Here is a 23,952-nt window from a genome sequence, read left to right as displayed (position 1 = left end):
TACGTGTGCAGAAAAAGTAGATGTTTTTAACAATTTGAAATGTTGGAAAGAGATGAGAAATTGAAATTAATTTGCGAGACTTAAGAAAAACAGAATTAAGACAAGTAGGCAAAAGCTCCAGTATGTTTCAATGGAATATAAGGAATTTCTAACAACCAAAGCTACCCCAAAGTACACGCAAAGGATCACACACAGGGGACTCATGAAACCTCTACCCTAAGTCTACTTCAGACCCTGGAATCACTCATTCAACAGATATATCAGTTGTCTGTTGTTGCTAACAAACTGTCTCCAAATACAGTGGTTTAAAAAACAACTCTTTAATTGGGGCACATACACACCATGGAATACTATGCAGCCATAAAAAAGAATGAGATCATGTCGTTTGCAGATACATGGATGAAGGTGGAAGCCATCATTCTTAGCAAACTAACACAGGTACAGAAAACCAAACACCGAATGTTCTCACTCATAAGCGGGAGCTGAACAATGAGAACACATGAACATCACACACCAGGGCGTCAGGGGGTAGGGGGCAGGGGGAGGGAGAGTATTAGGACAAATACCTAACGCATGGGGGGCTTAAAACCTAGATGATGTGTTGATAGGTGCAGCAAACCACCATGGCACATGTATACCTATGTAACAAACCTGCACATTCTGCACATGTATCCTGGAACTTAAAGTAAAATAAAATAAAATAAAGTAAAATAAAATAAACAATCACTTTATTTGCTCACAATTATGTGGGTCAGCAGTTTGGGCTGGGCTCCACTGGACAGTCTTGCCTGGGGTCGGTCCTGTGGCTGCTATCGTCTGGTGGTCCAATTTGGTGTTATTCGATGGTGTCACTCAGATGCCTGCAGGTTGCATCTGGCTCTTAGTCAGGCCTCTCTCTCCATGTATTCGCTCATCCTTAGGGAGACAAGCCCAGGCTTCTTCCCCTGGTGGCGGCACATTCCAAGAGAACGAGAGGGAAACCTGCAAAGCCCTGTGAGGCCTAGGCTCAGAGTTCCACCACCAGTGCTTCTACCACATTCTTCTACTTGGAGCAAGTTTAAAGGCCAGCCTAGATCCAAAGGGATGGAGAAAATGATGGGGTTGGCAAAGTCATGTTGCAAAGGGTCATGCCTACAGGATTGAGATGAATTTGAGGCCTTTATTTTTGCAGCCTACTGTAAACATTGACTAAGCACATTCTTACGTGCCCAGAACTCTGCTAAGCATGAGAGTAGAGTGGTGACCCAAACATGCAATGCCCCGCCATCACGGAACTGATGGCTCAGTGGACAGAAACAGGTGTTAATAAAATGGTGACAGAAGCTGAATGATGAGAACACATGGACACGTGGGGTGGAACAACACACACTGGGGCGGGCCTGTCATGGGTTGGGGGGAGTGAGGAGGAAGAGCATCTGGAAGAATGGCTAATGGACACTGGGCTTAATACCTAGGTGATGAGATGATCTGTGCAGCAAACCACCATGGCACACGTTTAACTATGTGACAAACCTGCACATCCTGCACATGTACCCCTGAACTCAAAATAAAAGGTGAAGAAAAATAAAATGGTGACATAAATAAATGCAATATATATGACAGATTCTTTGGCAGAGGGGCACGTGATACTTTGAGAGCCTCAGGAAGGTAGGGCGTAGGTCTGAAACAGAGAGCTAATGGAAGAGTGTAAGTTGACTGGGTACAGGGAAAGCATCTACATTTTTATCTTGGTTCCTAGGTCCTTTGCCCTGACCCTTGTCTCCTCTCCTCCACTGTTACAGGGAGTTATTCAGTGGATCTTTTGCCATCCGTTGAATAAAGATCATATCTTTATTCGCTAGATAAGGCCTTGACACATCTTTGCACTGTCTGAAACATCCTCTCCACCTCCTCATTGCCTAACTCCTTCCCAACCTCCAGATGCCAATGTAGACACCTCTGTTTCCATGGACCTGCCCTAACCCCTCAAGTCTAGACCCCATCTTTCACTGTGGGCCCCAACAACCCTTAGTACTTACCACATTGGGGCTTGTTGTCTCTTTTTCTCTCTATTATCAGCTCTGTGATGGCAAGCTCAGTGTCTGTTCATCCATATATGGTCTAGGAATCACTTAATACCCTGAACCTAGACACGCAGTAAATGTTTGTTGAGCAACAACTAAAAAGAGTTGGCTATTTACAAATGCACATATCTCAGTACCTCCCTATGCTGTCCTGGCTACCTGAAATAGATCCACTCATCCTCTCTTGTCTCTGACTCTCTGGAGCTTAAGCTACTGGTTCTTTCCTGGTTTACCTTCTATCCTACTCTTCTATCCTCATCTATTCATTCCTTCCACATTTTTAGACCCAGAGAGAGAAGAGAAATTCAAGAAGCCAAATATGTAGAGTTTGGGATACGTGAGTACTGAGAATAGATGTTGAATCTTACATTCACCAGATTGCTGGTGATCTTTGCACAATCAGTTTCAAAGTTAGGATGGGTGCTGACACAGAACTGCAGGGACTTAGGAGCTCACTGGAGGCAGCGTCTTGGAGGGATCAAGCCCAACAAGGGCACAGAGAGATGATTAGTTCTAAAGAGAAACAAGCCCAGAGGATAATTTCAAAATGGAGAGTGTTTGGACCTCTCTGGAGATGGTAAGGAAAAGCCAGAAGAAATTAGTAAAAATTCTAGTATCAGGAAGTTCTGATGGGGGTCTGGAGATTGTAGAGTCAGAGGCACAAGTGAGCGAGTCAGTTGTGGCAAAGAGCCATCACCATCCTGCCGAAAGGGCAGGAGGAGGAGAGGCCAGTAAGGAGCAATCCTGTGCCAGCAGCCTGCGTTCTCCATAAGATGGGGGAGCTCCTCTGCCGAGAGCATGGGAAGACAAGGCCCTTTAGGTACAAGAGCTGCCAGAAGGCTCGGGAAACTGACAGTGAGACGCTGTTTCACTTGGGCGAACAGGTCACGGTGCTTAGAAAGGGGGTTTCCAAATCACAAAAGCCCCTGAATGATCCCACCCAGTGTGACCATCTACACGGATGCAAGACCATGTTTGCTGGAAGAAGCGGCAGCTGCCCTGTTCTTCAGCTCACTGCCTTGGAGCCACTAGATGACATTTTTCACACTGTCATGAGGTGGTTGCAGCCACCGCCCTGCCTCCCAATGAGGGAAGGCTCGTTCTGGCCTATAACTCGAGGCATGCATGCCAACAAAGACTTAAATTACCTTTTTATTTTAAAGAAATAAGAAGCCTCATTTTAATATATCACAGCTACTCAAGTATATACTTCCGTTCTATGCCAAACCAATGGCTACTTCAGGATATTAGCCTTTGAGATCATCCACGGCAAAACTTCCTGAGACACTTAGGTAAGTGGGAGGTGATACTGGGGAGTCTGAATGAATCTGGCCCTGGTTAGCACTAGTCTGAAAAGTTACTATTATTGATCCCCTGTCTGGAATGAAGTGGAATAATAAGCTGCTCTTAACAGTAACTCTTCCTGGGTATGATTCCACATTGAATGTCACAGGCTGCAGGGGCTTTACAAACACACTTTATGAAGCAAGAGCAATAACCTGAAAGGCAAAATGTTGGTGTGAGCACACACAGTGCAGGCCACTCACTCTTATTCTGCTTATACCATCACTTCCATGCACCACTTTCCAGAACATTTCAGGAAGCTGATTGGAAATGCAGTGCAACAGGAACACCAAGCAGGAAGCACAGTGAGGAGCTGAGTTACCAGTGGCTGCAGTGAGCCATGATCACGACACTGCACTCTGGTCTGGGCAGCAGAGCAAGAGACTATCTCAGGGCAGCAGAGCAAGACACTATCTCAAAAAATAAAAAAGAAAGAGTTGAATGGCCTAGGAAAGCGGTAATGGAGCAGCACAGGACAGGAAGGGGACAATGCCTTTGACAAGGGAGGGGAGGCTGAATGTAGTGGCTCACGCCTGTAATCCCAGCACTTTGGGAGGCTGAGGCAGGTAGATCACTTGAAGTCAGGAGTTCAAGACCAGCTTGGCCAACATGGTGAAACCCTGTCACTACTAAAAATACAAAAAATTACTCGGGTGTGGTGATGTGCGCCTGTAGTCCCAACTACTTGAGAGGCTGAGGCATGAGAATCTCTCGAACCCAGGTGGTGGAAGTTGCAGTGAGCTGAGATTTTACCACTGCACCCCAGCCTGGGCGACAGCAAGACTCCATCAAGAAAAAAAAAAAAAAAAAACAGGCCGGGCGCAGTGGCTCACGCTTGTAATCCCAGCACTTTGGGAGGCCGAGGCGGGCAGATCACAAGGCCAGGAGATTGAGACCATCCTGGCTAACACAGTGAAACCCCGTCTCTACTAAAAATACAAAAAAATTAGCCAGGCGTGGTGGCGGGCGCCTGTAGTCCCAGCTACTTGGGAGGCTGAGGCAGGAGAATGGCATGAACCCAGGAGGCGGAGCTTGCAGTGAGCCAAGATCGCGCCACTGCACTCCAGCCTGGGCGACAGAGCAAGACTCCGTCTAAAAAAAAAAAAAGAAAAGAAAAAAGAGGAAAGACAGAGAGAGAGAGAAAGAGAAAGAGAGAGAGAAAGAAGGAAGGAAGGAAAGAAAAAGGAAGCAAGGGAGGGAGGAAGGGAGGGAGGGAGAAAATTTCGAGAGGAGAGGAAAATTGGCTGCATAATTTGAGATGGATCAAGAGGCCTTTCCCCTGTTCTCCCCTGGAAAGGCAGTGTGAGGGCTGAGCAGAACGAGGGAGGAGCCTCTGGGAATTTTTGAGATGAACCTCAAAGAGACTGGCCTTCAGGAGAGGAACCAATGTGGTCCCACTTCAGGTGGAACAGACTAAAACCGCCCTTGGCAGAGATACATTAATCTTTTTTAACTTGCAAAACTTTCATGATCCAGTGTGGGTGCTGTTGGAGAGGAGTGGCCTATGATCTAAATTTGCCTCACTGAGAAAATAATGAAAGAGCAAATCTATACACTTGTTTGCATATATATGTGTGGAAGCATGTATGTGTGTATATATATATGTGAATATATATTTCATATTTTAAAATATGGGACCCTAGTCTTCCTTTCAATATAGAAAATTGGGAAAAAAATCAAAATACACTGCTACTGCTATCCGTATTTGATGCTGTTGAAAATAGTCAACAGTATCAAATGCCAGTGCAAAAATATCAAAATGCACTGCTACCATCTGAACTTCATGCAATCTCCATAGTGCAGAACCATAGGGTGCATTGCCTTATGCACACTGAATGCAGAGTGCACTACGCACTGGCCCTGGCCCACCACCCAGTCAAGCCTCCATTCTCATGTTTCCGGCACCATCTTTGGCACTTAGTGTCCAGGCTTGTAAAAGCCACTGTAGTCATGTCCTGTACTGACTCCCAGGTCTCTCTCCTGGTTTGTAATCTATGGCTAGTGCCTATGGGTAAATGGTAGATTGTTTTTCCTTACCTTAATCTGCTGAAATGAATGGATCCCTCTTGAAGATAAATCACATTGCCAAGTCAGGGAGTGGGGTTGACCCCATGTTCTGCATGTAGCTTGGCCTGAGGGGTAACCCTGAAAGGGCAGAGGTCATGGAGCAGCAACACTGAAGAAAGAACACACATGTAGATCAGAAGCAGGTTCAATGCCAGACAGCACAGCTCCAACTTCCACTTGTCCATAGTCTCTAAGCAGGGGGCTTAGTGGGTCCTTCATGAATCTATATTAAAGCAAACAGAAGTGCTCCCAGCCTTACCGGTGCACAGGCTCCTGTAGGAGAGTGAGCCCCTGCAACACGCACCTGCCCCTCCCCACTCCCTGCAGCCAGCGCCCAGAGGGGGCTCTTCTAATCACACAAATCTTACTTTAGGTCTCGAACAACATTGTCTTTAACAACACATATCACGAATTCAATTAAAAATCATGTTTTTCCACCCTCCAAGGGCAGGGAAGGGTCAACTGAAAGGCACAGATTTTAAATATTCAGGAATTAAAAGTAAAGTATCTTTCTCTCACATAATCCCTTAAAACCAGAAGGTTCATTCGGCCGGATACTTGATCCCTTGGTCCAGGAGTTCATCACCAGCAAAACCCACCCAGTCTTGAAGGGAGAAGGCCGCTCAAGTCCTGTTGGCCCCTGTGGAACCACCAGGGGGTATTGGAGCGACCTCAGGACAGCTTCACATCACTACCTAACTGCATTTTGAGATTGGGACAAGGCTGCTATCCCCATTTCAGAGCAAACAGAGAAGATTCAGGGCCAAATCCATGTTCCCAGCACCACAGGAAGAGCACTCGCCCTCCCCCAATTCCAGTGCCTGCGGGAAAGCACCTGAGCCTGAGCCTGAGCCTTGTCTGAACTCTCTGTTACAGAGATACCCTCAGCCGCGGGGCCAGAAGAAGAAGAAAGTGGTGAAGTATGGCATGGGAGGAATGATCATCGTCTTGCTCATCTGCATTGTCTGGTTTCCTCTTCTCTTCATGTCTTTGATCAAATCTGTGGCTGGGGTCATCAACCAGCCCCTGGACGTCTCCGTCACAATTACCCTGGGAGGGTATCAGGTGATCTCCGTGCATACCCCACCTACCAGAGCCTTGCCCCACGCCACACTCCTTTATGATAGCTGCCTGTAGGGTGTTTAGTTATGGGCTGCCAACCCCGCTGTTAGCAATTGACTGTTCAGCAAATACATTATGTATGAATGAGGTGCAGAAGACATTGATAGACTAGTTCCCCTCTGGTCTTGAGCACAGGAATAATCACTCCAAAAAGAGATCTCAGATGCCATTTATCATGGGATAAACATATCCTACATAAATGGGCTGATATCCTACATAAATGTTTTTCTTTTGACTCAGGATGCAGAGAAGAGCTGGGGAATATTGACAACACTGTTCTCTTTGTTTTCCAGCCTATTTTCACAATGAGTGCCCAACAAAGCCAGTTGAAAGTTATGGACCAGCAGAACTTTAACAAATTTATACAAGCTTTTTCTAGGGACACCGTAAGTAAATCCCTATAGTAGATTTCTGTGAAAACCTCTCATCTAGGGAAGTTCACTCATTGTCATTTAATGCTTTGCCATGGCTTCAGGTGGTGGGAAGGAGGATTTTTCAGGGTTTATCAGTTACATACAGCAGATTCCTGGCCACTGGCTACTTTGATAATCTAAGAAGTTATGTCTATGTTGTTGGACATTAGTGGTAATAAACATTTAAATATTGATCCATTTTAAAAATTGTTTAACTTTTTGAATTGTGGTATATATTCATCTCTTGACTAGTAGGCCTACTCTGGGAATCTGTCCTAAGAAGTAATTCAGAATATGAGAATGCTCTATCTAGGCACTGGCTTATGAGTGCATTCTCTGCATTAGCAGAACTGGAGGCAATTTGCGGTTCAGCAAACAGGAGCTGGTTGAGGAAATTAAGGCAGATGTATTACATGAATTTGATTGGCAAGATACCCTAGAGTGGTCATAATAGGAGAAGGAGCTTCTACTTTTCATTTTATTTACGTGTCATGTTGTCCAAAGATTTTCTAAGCAACTTATTTTGTAATTAAAAAATTCATTAGAGACTATAAATGACATGACAATTTCTCAAGCTAAAACATAAATTTTAAAAAGGCTATTATTTTTAAAATTACAAAAAATAAGAAATACATCCCCTAAAACTTAACACAACAATTATGTTCTGGTAGCAGAAGGGTGGCTGATGTTATTCTCTTGTCTATATTCCACACTTTTAATAATATAACATAATCCTCATCATTAAAATTTGTCTTACAAATAATTTTTTTTTATTTAAGAGAGTGAATAGGAAGGAGATGCTTCTTTCTTCTGTAAAATTATCACCTATAATGCACACTGTCAAAACTAATCTGGAACAATGAGCAGTTCTTCAGAGAGGGTTGGGATGTCCTGAGCAGATTGTTTTGTCTCTCTTATCAGAGAGACGTTCCCCCATAGGTGATAAATTTCCTTTTTGGTGGAAAGGAAAAAATGACACTAAATTATCTGTTTTTCCTTTATTGTTTAACTGGAATGATTCCATAGCTGTATTGATGGTAGCAACCGCTGGGATTGGGTAATGTAACTGGAAACTGCCCATACCTGTGGGTAAGGAAGCCAAATTAGTGCGATGGAACACTCAAGACCATCCGTTATAAAAATATTCCCTTCAAAGGGAGAAACCTTTTCCATACTGCCAGTTAAAAGGAAGAGTGACTGCTTTCTTTATACAGCATGATGCATATAATCTATTTATGCATGTGCATTTGTGCACATACAGGGTGCTATGCAATTTCTGGAAAATTATGAAAAAGAAGACATAACAGTAGCAGAACTGGAAGGAAACTCAAATTCTTTGTGGACCATCAGCCCACCCAGTAAGCAGAAAATGATACACGAACTCCTGGACCCCAATAGTAGCTTCTCTGTTGTTTTTTCATGGAGTATTCAGAGGTAGTTACTGTATTTCCATGTATAATTTATCCCTTTCCCCAGTCTAAACATGGAGTTGGGGGATGGAGGGTGTGGTGGGATGGAAGAACGGAAACTTTAGATTAATGTGGATCTTACTTTATCATTATAGCCTTGGGAACTTACCTTCAATGCCAAAGCTAACATTTTTGTTTATTAAATAATGACTTGCCTAGGAATCACTAACCAGACTAAGAACTTCTCAGTTTTCCTTTTTTGTAGTTTTTAGCTAACTTTAGTTTTTTGGTTTTGGGGTTTTTGTTGTTGTTGTTGTTTTTTATTTTTGCATTTCAAAATCCACTGTATTTTATTACCTTAATGTACAATTGGTGAAACAATTAACACTTAAATTTCAAATGTTTCTTACTATAATGCAAAATAGTATTACTCTGAACACCTCCCTCGTGCATCACTTACAGCACTATTATAAATCTACCACAGGGAGCCTCTCCACTTAGGTTTTCCTCATGCATCTTACATTTCACTGTCCATAATCTTCCATGGAAAAGGAAGTGAATTATGCCCACCTGAGACAGAAAGGCCGTTCCTAGCTCTGATGCAGCAAGAACTGGCCACGTGCTTTCACATAAACACTAGAAACGAAGGCAGAGCATCAAGTGATTTGAAAGTTGATTTAAATTAATATGTGGTTTTTAGAAAATCTAAAATTGTTTCAATACAAACAAATTTTTGAATGTAACTATAAATCTCCAAAAAAATCAATATCCTGCTCCTTATAAATTGAAATCCAAATAAATCATATTTATTATAAATATAAATATTTATAATATTTATAAATATTTAAAAGTTGGATTATTCTAGATAATAACTTGTTTTTAAAGAAAGGCTGACTGAGTTCTGTGAGCAAGAGAGGGTAGAGAGAAGAGAGTCAAGGTGATGATTTACAAAATGAAACAGTCTGGGTGAATTTTACAACTTTCACGAAAGGCTGAAGTTTGGTCTTAATGATAAATTTCAGGCCGATTGTGGTGGCTCACACCTGTAATCCTGGCACTTTGGGAGACCGAGATGGGCAGATCACTTGAGGCCAGGAGTTTGAGACCAGCCTGGCCAACATGGCGAAACTCCGTCTTTACTAAAAATACAAAAATCAGCCGGGAGGTAGTAGCACATGCCTGTAATCCCAGCTACTCAGGAGGCTGAGGCAGGAGAATCGCTTTAACTGGGGACGCAGAGGTTGCAGTGACAGAGCAAGATTTCATCTCAAAAAAAAAAAAAAAAAAAAAGAAAGAAAAAGAAATTGCAGCCTCTGGAGGCCCAGATTATCACTTGCATTCCACCAATACTAGGGAAGCCCTACCTGACCCCCTTCCCAGGTGTGAGATGCGAGGGCAGCTTGACTGTCTCCGAAGGGAGAGACGTGAGAGTCCTCTCTGCCCAGCCTGAGCCAGTGGCCAGCACGTGGCCCCTGCTTTGTTTTTCCTTGTGTTGGTAGAAAGAGCATATCTTAGCAGAAGTTCTCACATCCAAATATTGCATCCAAAGCCCAACAGTTTAGTGATGCAGTTTTGGGAACCTCAACATAATACACTAGTTGATTAACTTAGTTCTTTCATCACAGTTTTGAGATTTAGAACCCTAAGCAAGCTTATTTGGGCAGGCAAGTAGTAGGTTCATTTGGGTCCATGAGACCAACTTGTTAGTTAGAATTAAGAAAGAAGCATGACAGGTACAGAAGAATGCCTTCTGGCATCTAACATTTACAAGGAAACAGTTAAAAAAAAATTCAAAGTGGGGCTGTTCAGAATGTAAAGAACTCCTTCAATCCCATTTTCTCCTTTTAAGTGTCCCAAATTCCTCATATCTGATTCTGTACAAATTACCAAAAATTTACTTTCTAGCCTTTTCTTTAAAGAGCTACCCAAAAAAAAAACACAAAACAAAACAACAAAACAATTAAAATTCAATTTCTGACTGAATATTCTTTTTAACACATGGAGTTTGTTTATTGCCGTGGAGACTAACATCATTGGGTTGATATAAGACTATTTTAGAAACTCATATTAAAACATCAAGATGGGTTCCCTTTTGGTCAGCAGGTTCCTCCTCTTTCTCACCTTCAACTCTGTTTTAAAAGTGTCTGTGGCCTCCTTGGGTTCTATTAACTCGATTGTCTAAGAAGCTGAGCATTGAGGTGAAGTAGACTGAAAGGGTCGGGATTGACAATTGTGGACCCAATGAAAACGTGGTGACATTAATCAAATTAAGAGTTAAATATGTTGTAAATCTCTTTTCCAGACTTCTGAATAATCACTGACATTAAGCTTTTTTTTTCTTCACAGAAACTTAAGTCTGGGTGCAAAATCGGAAATAGCAACAGATAAGCTTTCTTTTCCTCTTAAAAATATTACTCGAAAGAATATCGCTAAAATGATAGCGGGCAACAGCACAGAAAGTTCAAAAACACCAGTGTAAGTGTATTTTTCCTACTAATAGAGCTTTGTTAGGTATATGCAGCTGGTACAAAATGTCCATCTACAGATTCATGTGTATGAGGAATGCAACTTCATTCTTTGGTAACACAAAGTTAATTTCTATTTGGAGGCCCCATTTTGCAAGATTAAAGAAACTTAATCTCAGCTATGGAGTTTTCTGTCCACTGTCCCCAGGATTATGTCTATGTTCCAAATGAGGGTTTGGGCCAGGCATGGTGGCTCATGCCTGTAATCCCAGCACGTTGGGAGGCTGAGACGGGTGGATTCCCTGAGGTCGGGAGTTCAAGACCAGACTGACCACCATGGTGAAACCCTGTCTCTACTAAAAATACAAAGATTAGCCAAGCGTGGTGGTGCACATCTGTAATCCCAGCTACTCGGGAGGCTGAGGCATGAGAATCGCTTGAACTCTTGAGGCGGAGTTTGCAGTGAGCCTAGATCACGCCACTGCACTCCAGCCTGGGCAATAGAGCGAGACTCCATCTCAAAAATAAATAAATAAATAAAAACAAATGAATGAGGGTTTGTATGGTGCCAGGCTCCAGGGAGCTCATCAGTGCATGGAAAGTGCTGGCCCGCTGGGCTTCCATTGAGACAGACATTATTCTTCCAGGTCTGTCTTCAGTCTGCAGAGTGGCTGTCTCCCTCAGCTATTGGGACCCATTTTGGGGCACACTAGAAATCATCATGCTGATTCTCATGCTATTTGGAGGTGTGGGACTCTGGCAGGTCCACCTGGGTTCACATGGCCCTATACAGTATATGCCCAGTGGTACCCCATTCTCCCTGCCCTGCCCCGGGGGTACTCGGCTCTTGGTGTCTCCAAGGGCCCTATTCAGGAATGGGACATGGGACTGCACTAAAATGACCCAGGCCTCTTGTCATTCATGTCTGCCACCTGATCGTGGGTACCCACTTCACTCGTTCAATCTCAGTGGAAAGAGGTGGGGCTCAAGGGTCCCTTCTTAGGGAGCCACTAGTGTCAAGCACATTCTCCTCCCCACTCTCTGTCCACCTGGCCCAAAAAGTACTGATCTCATCTCTAGATGACAAACCTTGCTCTTATCTGACCATAATCACCAAAAGCCAGACAAAGGCCCTGTGAGACCCTTTTCTACTATTATCCTGCCCCTGGGTCTCTGAATGCAGGTAGAGTATACAGGGTTGAGGAGGACAAGGGGTAAAAGGAAATTTGGGAAAAAAATATTATATATCTCAAAATACTATCCTGCCACTTAAGTACTCCACTTCCAACAGATGCAAGCTGAGATGTTTAGATTCTAATATATGAACTAGCAAGAAAAAAATGATATGGATCTAAAACTGCTAAACAAAATAGTTCAGGCATCCACCAGTGATGCCCCCAGTTTTGTCCTCCAGACTGCCCTGGCCCCATTGTAATGCATGGAATATATGGATCACCAGGGCGCAGGCCTTAGAAGTGTTCCCAGACTGAGATATGTTTTGCGACTCACTAAAGTTGAAGGGCCCTTGGAGACTGTCAGATCCTCTCCTATCACTTCCCAGATGAGAAGGCATATCTACTCAAGAATGTATTCAAGGCACTGGGCTTGTAAGAGGCAGAGGTCACTCGAGGTCCAGGCCACCATCTCTCTTCACCTCTCACTCCCCTCTAGATGAATTCATGCAGTCTACTTGTGTATTAGTCCATTCTCATACCACTAATAAAGACATACCTGAGACTGGGTAATTTATAAAGGAAAGAGGTTGAATTGACTCACAGTTCCACACGGCTGGGGAGGCCTCACAATCATGGCGGAAGGTGAAGGAGGAGCAAAGGCACATCTTACATGGCGGTGGGCAAGGGAGCGTGTGCAGGGGAACTGCCCTTTATAAAACCATCAGATTTCATGAGACTTATTCACTATCACAAGAACAGCATGATGATGGAGGAAAACCTGCCCCCATCATCCAATTATCTCCCACCAGCCCCTCCCATGACGTGGAGATTACGGGAGCTACAATTCAAGATGAGATTTGGGTGGGGACACAACCAAACCATATCAGCCTGATTATAGATATGTTTGAAAATCTAAAAATTAAAATTTGAAGCGTGCTCGATGGAATGGATAAGAATTAGAGGATCCTAGCAAGAAATAGTGCCCCTTGACTTCAGAAACAAGCTGCAGAATTGGGAAAAGGCCTGTGGCTGTTTGTAAGCCATCACCCAGCTTGTTGTACAGACTTACATGCAGATCCAGATAAAGCTCAGTGAATTTGCTCCACATGAGAGAGTTTTGATTGTAATAGGAACCCGTAAATTATGATGTCTACACATTGTACAGATATATGAAACTTTCACCATTATTTGGTGATACGAGGTCAACAATAACAACAAAAAATCAATTTTAGGTGGGTAGAACAACTAAAATGTAATTATATCTTTTTTTTCTTAATGTACAGGACCATAGAAAAGATTTATCCATATTATGTGAAAGCACCTAGTGATTCTAACTCAAAACCTATAAAGCAACTTTTATCTGGTAAGAAAGAAAAATTTGTTTCAGAATTGTTTTCAATCCTAGTTTTATTCAACAGTTTGTGTTTTGGGCCTTCATCAAACCACTTTCTAGTTATCTCTTCCTGTGTGACAGACGTATAAAACCCCTGCCTGCCTTCACTAGCCCAAAGGAGTCACTCACTCAGCTGGGGCCCACATTCTTCATTTTCTCTTTTTCATCGATATGGAACTTGATTGACTTATATTCACACCAAGTTTCTTATAGTACTGATTCATCAGATTATAGACTTGTTTCTATTAGCAGCCAGATTACTGACAGGAAACTGCCTCATACATTGTTAAATATGTCTGCCCCTCACAATAAGAACAGTAAAACGATAGCATGAAATGTACTTGATTCAGCCCAAGGATTAGTAGTATCACTAGAGGCACTTTAGTGATTGAATTTCCCCACTATAACTTGGATGGTATAAATTCATGTTTCTGGATTCTACTAATTATCAAGAATTGCTTGACTTCATGGCTTGAACCAGAAACAGATGTATAGATCTGGACAACGTGGAAAACCAGTGCAGTTATCTGGCACACATTCATTCATTCTCCAACATGGGCCACTACGCACTAGGCAATAGGCCAGGCGCTGGAGCCTGGGCTCCGTGCTGCTGTGTTTAGCTAGAGAGACGCAGACATAAGTGAAGAGTTGGAAAGCCACACAGAGATTGGCCTAGTAGAGGCCCAATGGAGGGCCCTGGGGATGGGCAAAAGGCCGGGCTCCACATCACACACCTTTCTTCCTCAGCAGTAAATAAGTATCTCTTGCAAGGTATTTGCAAGATGCATTAAGAAGTTTGCTATTTCCCTTTCAGTCAGGAATAGTGGTAGAAATGTTTCATCTGGACGTGCAGATTGCTCAACAATCAGTAATTTCCCATGAAATAATTCTGTCCCTCCACAAGCTCTTCCCGAGGTGACTCTGTGCTGCAAGCTCCTGTGTTTCCTCCTTACAGCTGTCTCCCGACTTCAGAACCAACATTCTTCCTGTTCCTGTGTGTTCTGCGTGGCTTACCTTCTTCCTTGAAAAGGACTTTGGCTCTAATAGGATAATGCTGTGCCTTACTCTTCTTCATTGATCCATCTTCCACGCCATAGACATTTTTTGTCAAGTACCATTCTTGGATTCCTACCATCTGGGACAAGCTTGTCCAACCTGCAGCCCATGGGCTGCATGTGGCCCAGGACAGTGTTGAATATGGCCCAACACAAATCTGTAAACTTTCTTAAAACATTATGAGATTTTTGTATGGATTTTTTTAGCTCACAAGCTATCCTTGGTATTAGTACATTTCCTGTGTGACCCAAGACAATTCTTCTTCCAATGTGGCCCGGGGAAGCCAAAAGATTGAACACCTGTGATCTAGGAATTTAGTATGAAATGATGCTGATGTGGTTCCCACCTTCACACAGTTTAGTTTATAGTTCACCACCACGTTTCTCAGGGGAAGCACCAGTATCATTGGCAGGAGTGGAATCTTCTTAGAAAGACCTATACAATGTCACTACAAGCTTTTTACCCTATCTTTTACAACTCTTTTGCATTCACCCTAAACTCCAATAAAAGTAATCACTGACCCGATATTATGGTTCTCAGAGATTTGCTGAGCTGTGTCCTATCACTCTTCCTGAAATAAGCTTCCCTCCTCACCCACCTTCACCTATTGAAGTTCTCACTTGGCGAATCTCAGCTCAGAAGTTATCTCCTCTGTGAAGCACCCATGGAGCATACTATCCAGAAGTGGTCTCTCTAAGCCAACAGACCTTGTCAATGCTGGTCCCATGGTGACTGTCATGTGCCCATAAATTATGCTTGTGTACACAGTCTTTTCCCATGGAGATAAGGAACAATGTTATATGCAATTTTGGAACCCTTTAGCACCTAATTGAGTGCCTTCCTCCTATGAGACATGCAACAAATGCTGGTAATATGAATGGACTGGTTGATTCGGTCACAAGTCAGCGATTTGGGTTTTTAAATGTCTACAGAGTCATTTGGGAATATCAGCTCAGCTGCTCAGGTGGTGGATCCTTCACTTTTGCCCTGTGGTTTTGCTGCCATGACCATGTAGCAACAGCGGCTGACCTCTCTCACTGAAAAGGAAAAATCACTTACATACCCAGGGCCCTCTCTTCCTTGCCCATTTACGCTTCTAGTATGTCCATGCATCCTTTTCATCCTAGAACCTTATGCTATAGTTAGTAACCAGATTTTGCCATCTGAAAACTGTTGCTGTGCATGAAATCCTAAAATTCTCATGTCAACTTAATTTTGCATTTCTACCCTTCTAGAAAATAATTTCATGGATATTACCATCATTTTGTCCAGAGACAATACAACTAAATATAACAGTGAGTGGTGGGTTCTCAACCTAACTGGAAACAGAATATACAATCCAAACTCTCAGGCCCTGGAACTGGTGGTCTTCAATGACAAAGTCAGTCCCCCAAGTCTGGGGTTCCTGGCTGGCTATGGGTAAGGACTCATTGAACAATTCACAGTTACAAGAGTCTACTTCCGTATCATATAAAGTTGAGAGTGGGAAGCCTTTTATCTTCTTAGAATTCGCTAATTTTAGAGCTTCAGTATTAAAATGCACACATCCTTGTGTGCACTTTATTTCAAAAAATGAGGCACCAGAGTCCCAAAGAGATCAAAACACCCAGTGTGACTCACACAGCCCAGGTATATGGCTTCTTTACTCCATGTCTTCCTGTTACGGCACAGTTTAATCCAATCCCATGTTTACATTTATAAATTGGCATAGAAATATCACTTTTCTGCTTAGATTTCCTTCTAATCCTTAGCAGATGGACCTATTAGACATCCCGCTTTTGAACTTCTGAACTATCGCATCATGTTCTGATGCTTAAATCCTAGGACACGCACATCCCCACAAGACACAAATATAAAATACTATATTTCTCAAAGTTAGCCTCATAAGAAATGATTTCCACCCAGAATTTTATAAAAATTAATCTGAGAGACAGTATTGCTAAAAGGAAAGGAGCCTGCCACAGAAAATCATATATAATTACACTTCCACAAAATATATTATATGGTTTATGCATTTAATATATGCAATAAAACCACCTAAAGTTCATACATGAAATGGCTCATTATTTCCAGAATGTGAGATTGTAAAGGACTTTCATTTTTCAAGTCTAACAGTTCTGTAACATATAATTCTATTTTCTATTTATAATAATTCTATAATAAAAAGTCAACTTTTTAACCAAAGGGAAAAAATGTAAGATTTGATATGCTTATTTCTGCTACAGAATTTGAGGGAAAATAATTTTTTTTCTTTTAGACATGTGTTTCTTTATTAACTATATTTAACTGCTATATGCAATTTCTACTTACTGTTTTTTTCAGTATTATGGGATTATACGCTTCAGTTGTCCTTGTGATTGGAAAATTTGTCCGTGAATTCTTCAGTGGGATTTCTCACTCCATCATGTTTGAAGAGCTTCCAAATGTGGATCGAATTTTGAAGTTGTGCACAGATATTTTTTTAGTTCGAGAGACAGGAGAACTGGAACTGGAAGAAGATCTCTATGCCAAATTAATATTCCTATATCGCTCACCAGAGACAATGATCAAATGGACTAGAGAAAAAACAAATTGAAACCTTAGAACACAGACTGCAAGTAACGTTAACATTTGAATTTTTTTTAAAAGCACAATATTCTCATAAGAGCTAAGCATTTCTAGTTCGATGGAAATGGTTTGTTTCTCTTCTGACAGGTAGACAAAAGGAGCTGATATCTTTCTGCAGTAAAAGCTACCTTGCAAGTTAAGGCACTGTTGAAAATGTTATTTGTAACTCCATTTCTCTGAAATCAGGGCTACCTGCATTATGTTTTAGTCAACAGTGTCTTGCATTCTGATTGACCATGTGAAGGAATCATTTACGGGCCCCATCCCTAAGAGAAACAAAAGAGGAGTCAGAAGGAAAGATGCCTGTGTTTTCCTCTGTGGGGACCGTGCACTTCCTGGAGAGATGCTACAATGCAATATACAGCGCTCCATCCCCGCTGGGGAAGCTGCTGTGATGAGACTAGATGAGCCTTCAACACACTCAGAATATGCAACAGCAATAGGGGGCGGACAGCTCCTACCTGTGTTTCTAGGAGCAAAATAGAGGGAACTAATTGCCTGTGAAGACACCAGTGGAAGGATCAGCCTCATTCTAAGCAAAAACATAGTATTAGTGATACTCTTACTGCCTTATCTTAACCAAGGACTAATAGGATACCTTTCCATTAAACACCAGTGACTTCTCAGGAAAAAAAAAAAAAAAGCAGCAAAACAAATGATGTGTACACCTGCTTTGTTGTGGTCCAGCAGTGACCAGCTTCAATGAGGGGAACCATTCTAGAGGGCTGCGGTCTCCTGTGCAAACAGACATGAGGCAGAAGAGTAAAAAGACCAACCCAGTGGAACCTAGAATACTTTGTAACTCTTTAATAACTGAGGTCAGAACCGCTCTTCTGCCTTCCCCTTCCCTCAACGTGCTTTTTCCCATTTCCATGATTTAAGGCAATGGTTTTTCCAGTATGTGACATTTTCCTTCCTGTTTTTCAGGTATATCAAAGAGTTTACATATTCCAATTCACATTTTTACATCTGAGACGGGTTTTTTAAGTTCATAATTATGAAAGAAATATGTATATTGAGCTTGGGGAAATAAAAATGGCCTTTTCTTAAATTATTATTATTGGTAATACAACCTCTTCACTAAATAACAATGTGGCATGAAAAATTTATGATTGAAATGTAGTTTTCATTCCATATTAAGATACAGTTTCTGAGAAGAATCATTGAATGGACTAGAATATGTCAAAAATTGATCCTGTGTAGTTTGGGTTCAGGGCTGACTTAAAATAAAGCACATCCTGCAAAGTCATTTTAAGAATATTCCTTATTTTGCTTTTTTGCATGAAATAGAAAACGGATTGTTTTGATAGAGTATACATTTTTTTTTAATCAACTGAAATAAGAATCCACTTCTTGCTGGTTCTGTTTTGTTTTGTTTTCCTCATATAAGCAGAAAACAACTAACAAATAATTTCCAAAAAGGAAACTATTACAGTGAATATGGAGCTTTAAAAAAGTAGCAGACTTCAAATAATGTTGTGTCTTGTACAGAATTAATTAGTGCATATTTATTCTTAACACGGTGAAAGCCAGCACGCTTCCCCCTGTGGAAATAAACTGCTTCCATCATTGCAACAATAAACTCAAACCACTTAGCGGAACTCTTGCATAAAGGTCTAATTTCCCAACAGCAGAAAGAATCATGGTACATATCTGGTTGTGAGTTCTTTCTTTTAAAAAAAGTCAACAAGGAATTTCCAGAAAGCAAATTGTAGCTCATTTAGAAAAGATTAGGCATAGGAAAATGCTCATGAGAAGAAAACGTTAAGATCAGAGGATACCAGAATGGAAATATTCCTCAAGAAAACGATTTCCAGGGTGTCAGGCAAAAGCCTCCAGATGCATTGAGAGGAACATATTGCAGGAAAGAGTGCTGGCCAAAGAGGGCACTCCTTCCAGAACTGCGTGTGCTGGACTGGAAATCACACAGAGAATGCCAAAGCCTGGCTTCTGGTCCTGGCCCAGCCACTGTGGGGCTGGGAGACCTGGGCAAATGGGTCTCTCACCCTCCTCAAGCCTCCTCTATCTGACACCATCAGGGATCATCAAGCTCTAAACAACATGCTAAGGCTCAAAGGGCGCCCACCCCGGCCAAGCAGCCTGCTGCTACCTTAGATTGGGTTCTCTAGAGATAAACTCTGAGACAGTCACATGAGGTCATTTTAGGGCAGTGATCACAGATTATACAGGTCACGGAGGAAGGCAGGACCAGGCAGAGAGAAGCTGCAGTTGCAGCTGAGCCCTGGAACTGGGGTAGCCCTTCCTTTATCCCAAGCTAAGCCAGGGGTGTTTGGATCCCACACCAGCAAGCCATTGTCATAGCCATCCCCTGGGCAAAGACTTAACCTTAAATGAGGCAACTCCCTGCATGCTGGGGGGTTTTGCCTTTGCAGGACAGGGCCAGCCATGGGCATGTGGATGTCCAGAGGGAATCCTAGGAGATTGCATTACCCATCACTGTCTACCCTTGGACACTGGCTTCTAGAGTAAGCTTGTGAGGCCTTACCTCTCTTGCAAGGGAAGAACAAAGTGAAAGAAGCTACAGGCCCCCCTGCAGCTGGTTTCAAGGCCAAAGTGAGACTCATCACCCACCCCTCCTGAACCCTTTTGAGATCCCTTCACCCCTGGCCAGCAGCCCTGGTGGGGTCAGCCAGACCCTGAAGCTGAGGGGCCCAAGGTCCTGGTTTCAAGCTCTCCTCGGATTCTGGCTACAGCTTTGCCTCTTTGTCGTTCAAACTGGGCACCAAGCACCAAAGAGGGATGATCCCCTGAGCACCAACATATTCTTCCCTGCCTGGCTGGGTGGCAACAGCCTCCTTGTTCTGCTGACCTGGGTTGATTAGCCCAGTCAGTAAGGTGACCCCTTGCCTTGCCATATCTGTGGCATTTGTTCCCTTACTGTCCTTCTGAGTCATCCCTTCTGAAACCATGTTTTACTTTTTCGCTAATTTCTTCCTGAATGCTAACTCATTTCTGAGTTTTCTAATTCTGATTTTTATTGTTCTTTCATGTCTTCTATTATTTTCTGATTTTATGTTAGTTCATTTTGAAACACTGGATTATGATTTCCACCCATTGGTGAGCATATCTTTCTGGCAAACTTTGACAGTCTCAAAGGCCACAAGCCCGCCCCTTATTCTTTTTCACTGGCCACATTTGGTGTTGGATTGATGCAGTCCTTTTCTGTCACTCCTTTTCAGGGGATATTTGTTTCCCTGAAGTCAGGACAGGAAGCTCTTCTAGCTTCGCAGCACTGGAAGCCCCTCCGCTGTGGTTTTCACTGGTTCCTAAGTGTGCCCTTCCTTCCTGAGACCTCCGCTCTGTCCCCCCGCCCACTCTGGGTCCTCTCTTCCCAGTAGCAACTGGTCTGTGCTGCATAGACTCTCCCCAACAGCTTCTTTTCAGGGCCAATGTGGCATGGGGCCTGGTCCTGGGAGGGAGCTACAGCCTGTCACTTTGGAGAGTTCACAGGCCTAGCCCAGCGCAGCCCCTCACCCACCAATGAGCATGGGGAAAAAAAACCCTCCAGGGTCCAGGGGCCATCGCTTGTGTGAGTGACCTGATCCCAGCTCTGCCTGGCAAGGCCGTCCTCGTTCCTCTCTTCTCCCACCTGTGAGGGGCTCCTCCTGCAGCTGTCCTGTCATTCTTTGGAGTCCAGGTTTGTCCTGGCCTAGTTCTCATCTTCATTTCTTTTGTTTGTTTGTAGGGGAGGCGATAGGGCATGACTGAGGAAGTGCCAAGCTCTAGGCTGCACTAACTTTATCTGCCCAGAATTCCCCTACACAGAGTCTTAAGCACAGTACTGAATGAGGAAAGAACACATTACATTTCACAGAGAAAACAGTCTGAAACTACATTGCCCAAGTTAGATTTGGCATAAAAGCACTTGGTACAAACAGTGCACACAAATGATTGGTTCTCAGAGTCTACATTGTTTTGAATAAGGGGCATTTTTAAAAATTAAAATATTATTATTTTTTTTTGAGATGGAGTCTCGCTCTGTCGCCCAGGCTAGAGTGCAGTGGCGCAATTTTGGCTCACTGCAAGCTCCGTCTCCCGGGTTCACGCCATTCACCTGCCTCAGCCTCCCAAGTAGCTGGGACTACAGGTGCCCACCACCACGCCTGGCTAATTTTTTTGTATTTTTAGTAGAGACGGGGTTTCACTGTGTTAGCCAGGATGGTCTCAATCTCCTGACCTTGTGATCTGCCTGCCTCGGCCTCCCAAAGTGCTGGGATTACAGGCGTGAGCCACCGTGCCTGGCCTAAAATATTATTCTTAATTAAAGTATTATCTCAAGACATAGGTATCTGTGGTTATATTCCCACATATTTTTATTGAACACATTTGCCTATCATTCAATCTATTTTATTAGGATTTTCAGAGTAGTGTCTTTCCCTATTGCTTATTTGCTTTCTAGTTTATAAATCTGTTTTTATCTTTTTTTTTTTTTTTTTTTTTTACTTCTGTGTATTACTTTGTATTCTTCTTCTGACCTTTTGGGTTGGATACATAGCTCGGTACTGAGCTATCTACAGTGTGTCCCAAATCAGAAATGTAAATGCTGCAAACTTCTGAGAACTCATCATTTGGAAGTTTATTTAAATATTCCCCATTTCTTCAGCTTTGCAGATTTGAGTATTACATTTCAGCTTTTAGGCTGCATGTGAGACCGTGTCCAGATGTTCATCCAGACCCGCAGCATGGCAGAGGTCTTGTTGTTCACTGGCAGTCTCCATCAGACCTTCCGTCACGGGATGTTCTTTGGAGGATCTTCAAAGGCAACCTTCCTGTGGCTGCTTCTCCATGTCTGCAGTTTGAAAATGGACTAGAACCACTAGTACAAGACAGTGGTTATCTTGAATGTCCATAGCAAAGATATTAGTATCTTAAATGTTTAAATTATTATCCTTTACAATGTTGCCTTTTCTAAGTTTGTATTATTTATACTTCTAACACCATTACAGTTTAAACCTGCAGTAAGACCTTTGGGAAGCCCTGTGTTTTCTTCCACATAAGACTAAGTTCTGTACCTGAGACCTTTGCAAGCAGGGTTGTCTCAGACATCCAGAAGCACGGCAGGTGTAGGTATCAGAGCAAACCAGATGGCGAGGAAGGGGAGAGAAAGGCTTGCGGAGGGAATGTCCTGGAGGGAAGTTTGAAGAGACGGAGGAACTTCGGCAATTACGCTAGCATCGCAGACCTGACCCCCTCTGGAGTTTCTTTAAGGGTTCAGGGTAAGCCAGATAGAACTGTGCCTGCCTCTCCCACCCAGACCCTTAGTCCATGTGCAGGGGCAGAGAAAGATTGCTGGAGATGGCTTCAGGAGCTGAGAGACTAATAATATCAATAATGTTCCAGTATTTGCTCTTATGATTATGTGTCAAACCCTGTGCTAAAAAAGCATGAGCAGTCGGAAACAGAAAGAGGGTTAGACACTTGCCAAAGATGTGGTGGAGCCAGGACTTGCCTTGTTTCCTGGGAAGCCGGTCTACACTGTAGGCCAGCCATCCTGCTGGCACTGCTTCTCCACCGAAGGTTCCTGTTGCTGCCTGGCGAGCACTGGCCGGAGAGCACCTCCACTTGTCAAATTGTGCCCCACACCTGGGTTCCCACATACCTGTTTGGTATGGTCGGTGTGGGGGTTGGGTACTGGTGAACAACTTTCCTCTATGCCTTCCACGTTATTTATTTCCCAGGCTAATGAATTTCCAACAGGGAATTTTCAACCTGCATCCTTCAAGTAATGAGGACAATGGAAATGACTCTCCCCCAGCACCTCACCGAGCTCTGTCTCCAGCCTCTTGGCTCTGAGGTCAGAGTCAGATGGCTGCAAAAGCTGAGAGTAAGCTCAGAATACTGAGAGTAAGAGGCATGCCAGGTCTAAAGTGCCACCCAGGTCAAACTTGGGCGATTGGACGACCCTCCAAGGACTGCTAGAACCTCTGAGGTTTCATACTAAACCACAGAATCAGACTTTCATGCTTGGTGGCCTGGTCTTTCCATATTCCTTGATCATCTCACAAATTAGCTCACATGAATACAAAAATTCTTACAGATACGGGTGATATAGAAAAATACGACTATTATTAAGATCAATGCTTTAACAGATTAGGTTTTGATGTCTTTTCTATCTCAATCAAAATGAGACTTGGGGACGTCATTTGACATTGACAGTTGGTGAGATCTTACCCTGCCCTTCACCAGATGCCCCATGCCACTTGCACTAACAGTACCCACATGTGCTTCAAAGCTGCTACTGTCGAAGGGAAGACAGCCCTCCAGCTCCACCCTGTCCTGGGGAGCTCGCGCACTCCACTCACCTGGATAAGCCAAGCCCAGGGACCCTCCTTGGTTTGGCCACTTGGTTGTCAACCCCGCATAGGAGGAGCACTTTCCTAAGCCACTGAGACTGTCAGACTTCCGTGGGGAAGTCTACTCCTTAGATCAGCCAGAAGGCATAGAGAAAAGGGGAGAAATTACCTTCCAGAGTGAAGGTTGTCCCTCTGTTCCCAACCTTGATGAAATCGCTAGAAAAGAACGTTTGACAGAGAGGCTAAGGCACTTTCTGCTGTGTGCCCTCTGGTCCCAGAGAAACAACATGCATTGGAGTTTTCATGGGGGCAGGACCCTTGCTAAGTGCTGTACGTAGATGATCTCATCCATGCTCACCGCAAACCCAAGGGACGGGTATTACTTTTCTCATCTTCCATATGTAGAGATGGACACACAGGGTAAGTGCTGCTCAGTGGGGCGTGGCCAGTGCTCAGAACTACCTGTGCTTCCCGGTAGCAGGAAACCACCATGCTATGTGAGCGAGTCCCAAAGTCCATCTGCT

The 23,952-nt window shown here is 43.3% G+C and overlaps 1 protein-coding gene across 5 annotated transcripts in view; it reads left to right on the top strand.

Moving 5' to 3' along the window:
* PIEZO2 (piezo type mechanosensitive ion channel component 2) overlaps positions 1–18,386 on the top strand; it is a 480,117-nt gene extending 461,731 nt beyond the window's left edge. For 4 of the 5 annotated variants that reach the window (XM_063653380.1, XM_054461214.2, XM_063653382.1 and 1 more), the window contains 7 exons: positions 6,351–6,539; positions 6,890–6,982; positions 8,271–8,443; positions 10,765–10,893; positions 13,342–13,421; positions 15,743–15,926; positions 16,830–18,385. In XM_063653380.1, coding sequence (XP_063509450.1) covers positions 6,351–6,539; positions 6,890–6,982; positions 8,271–8,443; positions 10,765–10,893; positions 13,342–13,421; positions 15,743–15,926; positions 16,830–17,082 — 1,101 coding nt within the window. In that variant the 3' untranslated portion in view covers positions 17,083–18,385. Of the gene's footprint in view, positions 1–6,350; positions 6,540–6,889; positions 6,983–8,270; positions 8,444–10,764; positions 10,894–13,341; positions 13,422–15,742; positions 15,927–16,829 lie in introns of all 5 variants that reach the window. The other variant, XM_063653383.1, reaches the window with a different exon arrangement.
* The last annotated feature ends 5,566 nt before the right edge of the window (positions 18,387–23,952 follow it).

This window comes from Pongo pygmaeus, chromosome 17, assembly GCF_028885625.2.
Source record: "Pongo pygmaeus isolate AG05252 chromosome 17, NHGRI_mPonPyg2-v2.0_pri, whole genome shotgun sequence".
Lineage (NCBI taxonomy): Eukaryota > Metazoa > Chordata > Mammalia > Primates > Hominidae > Pongo > Pongo pygmaeus.
This window is presented reverse-complemented; position numbering and strand designations above follow the sequence as displayed.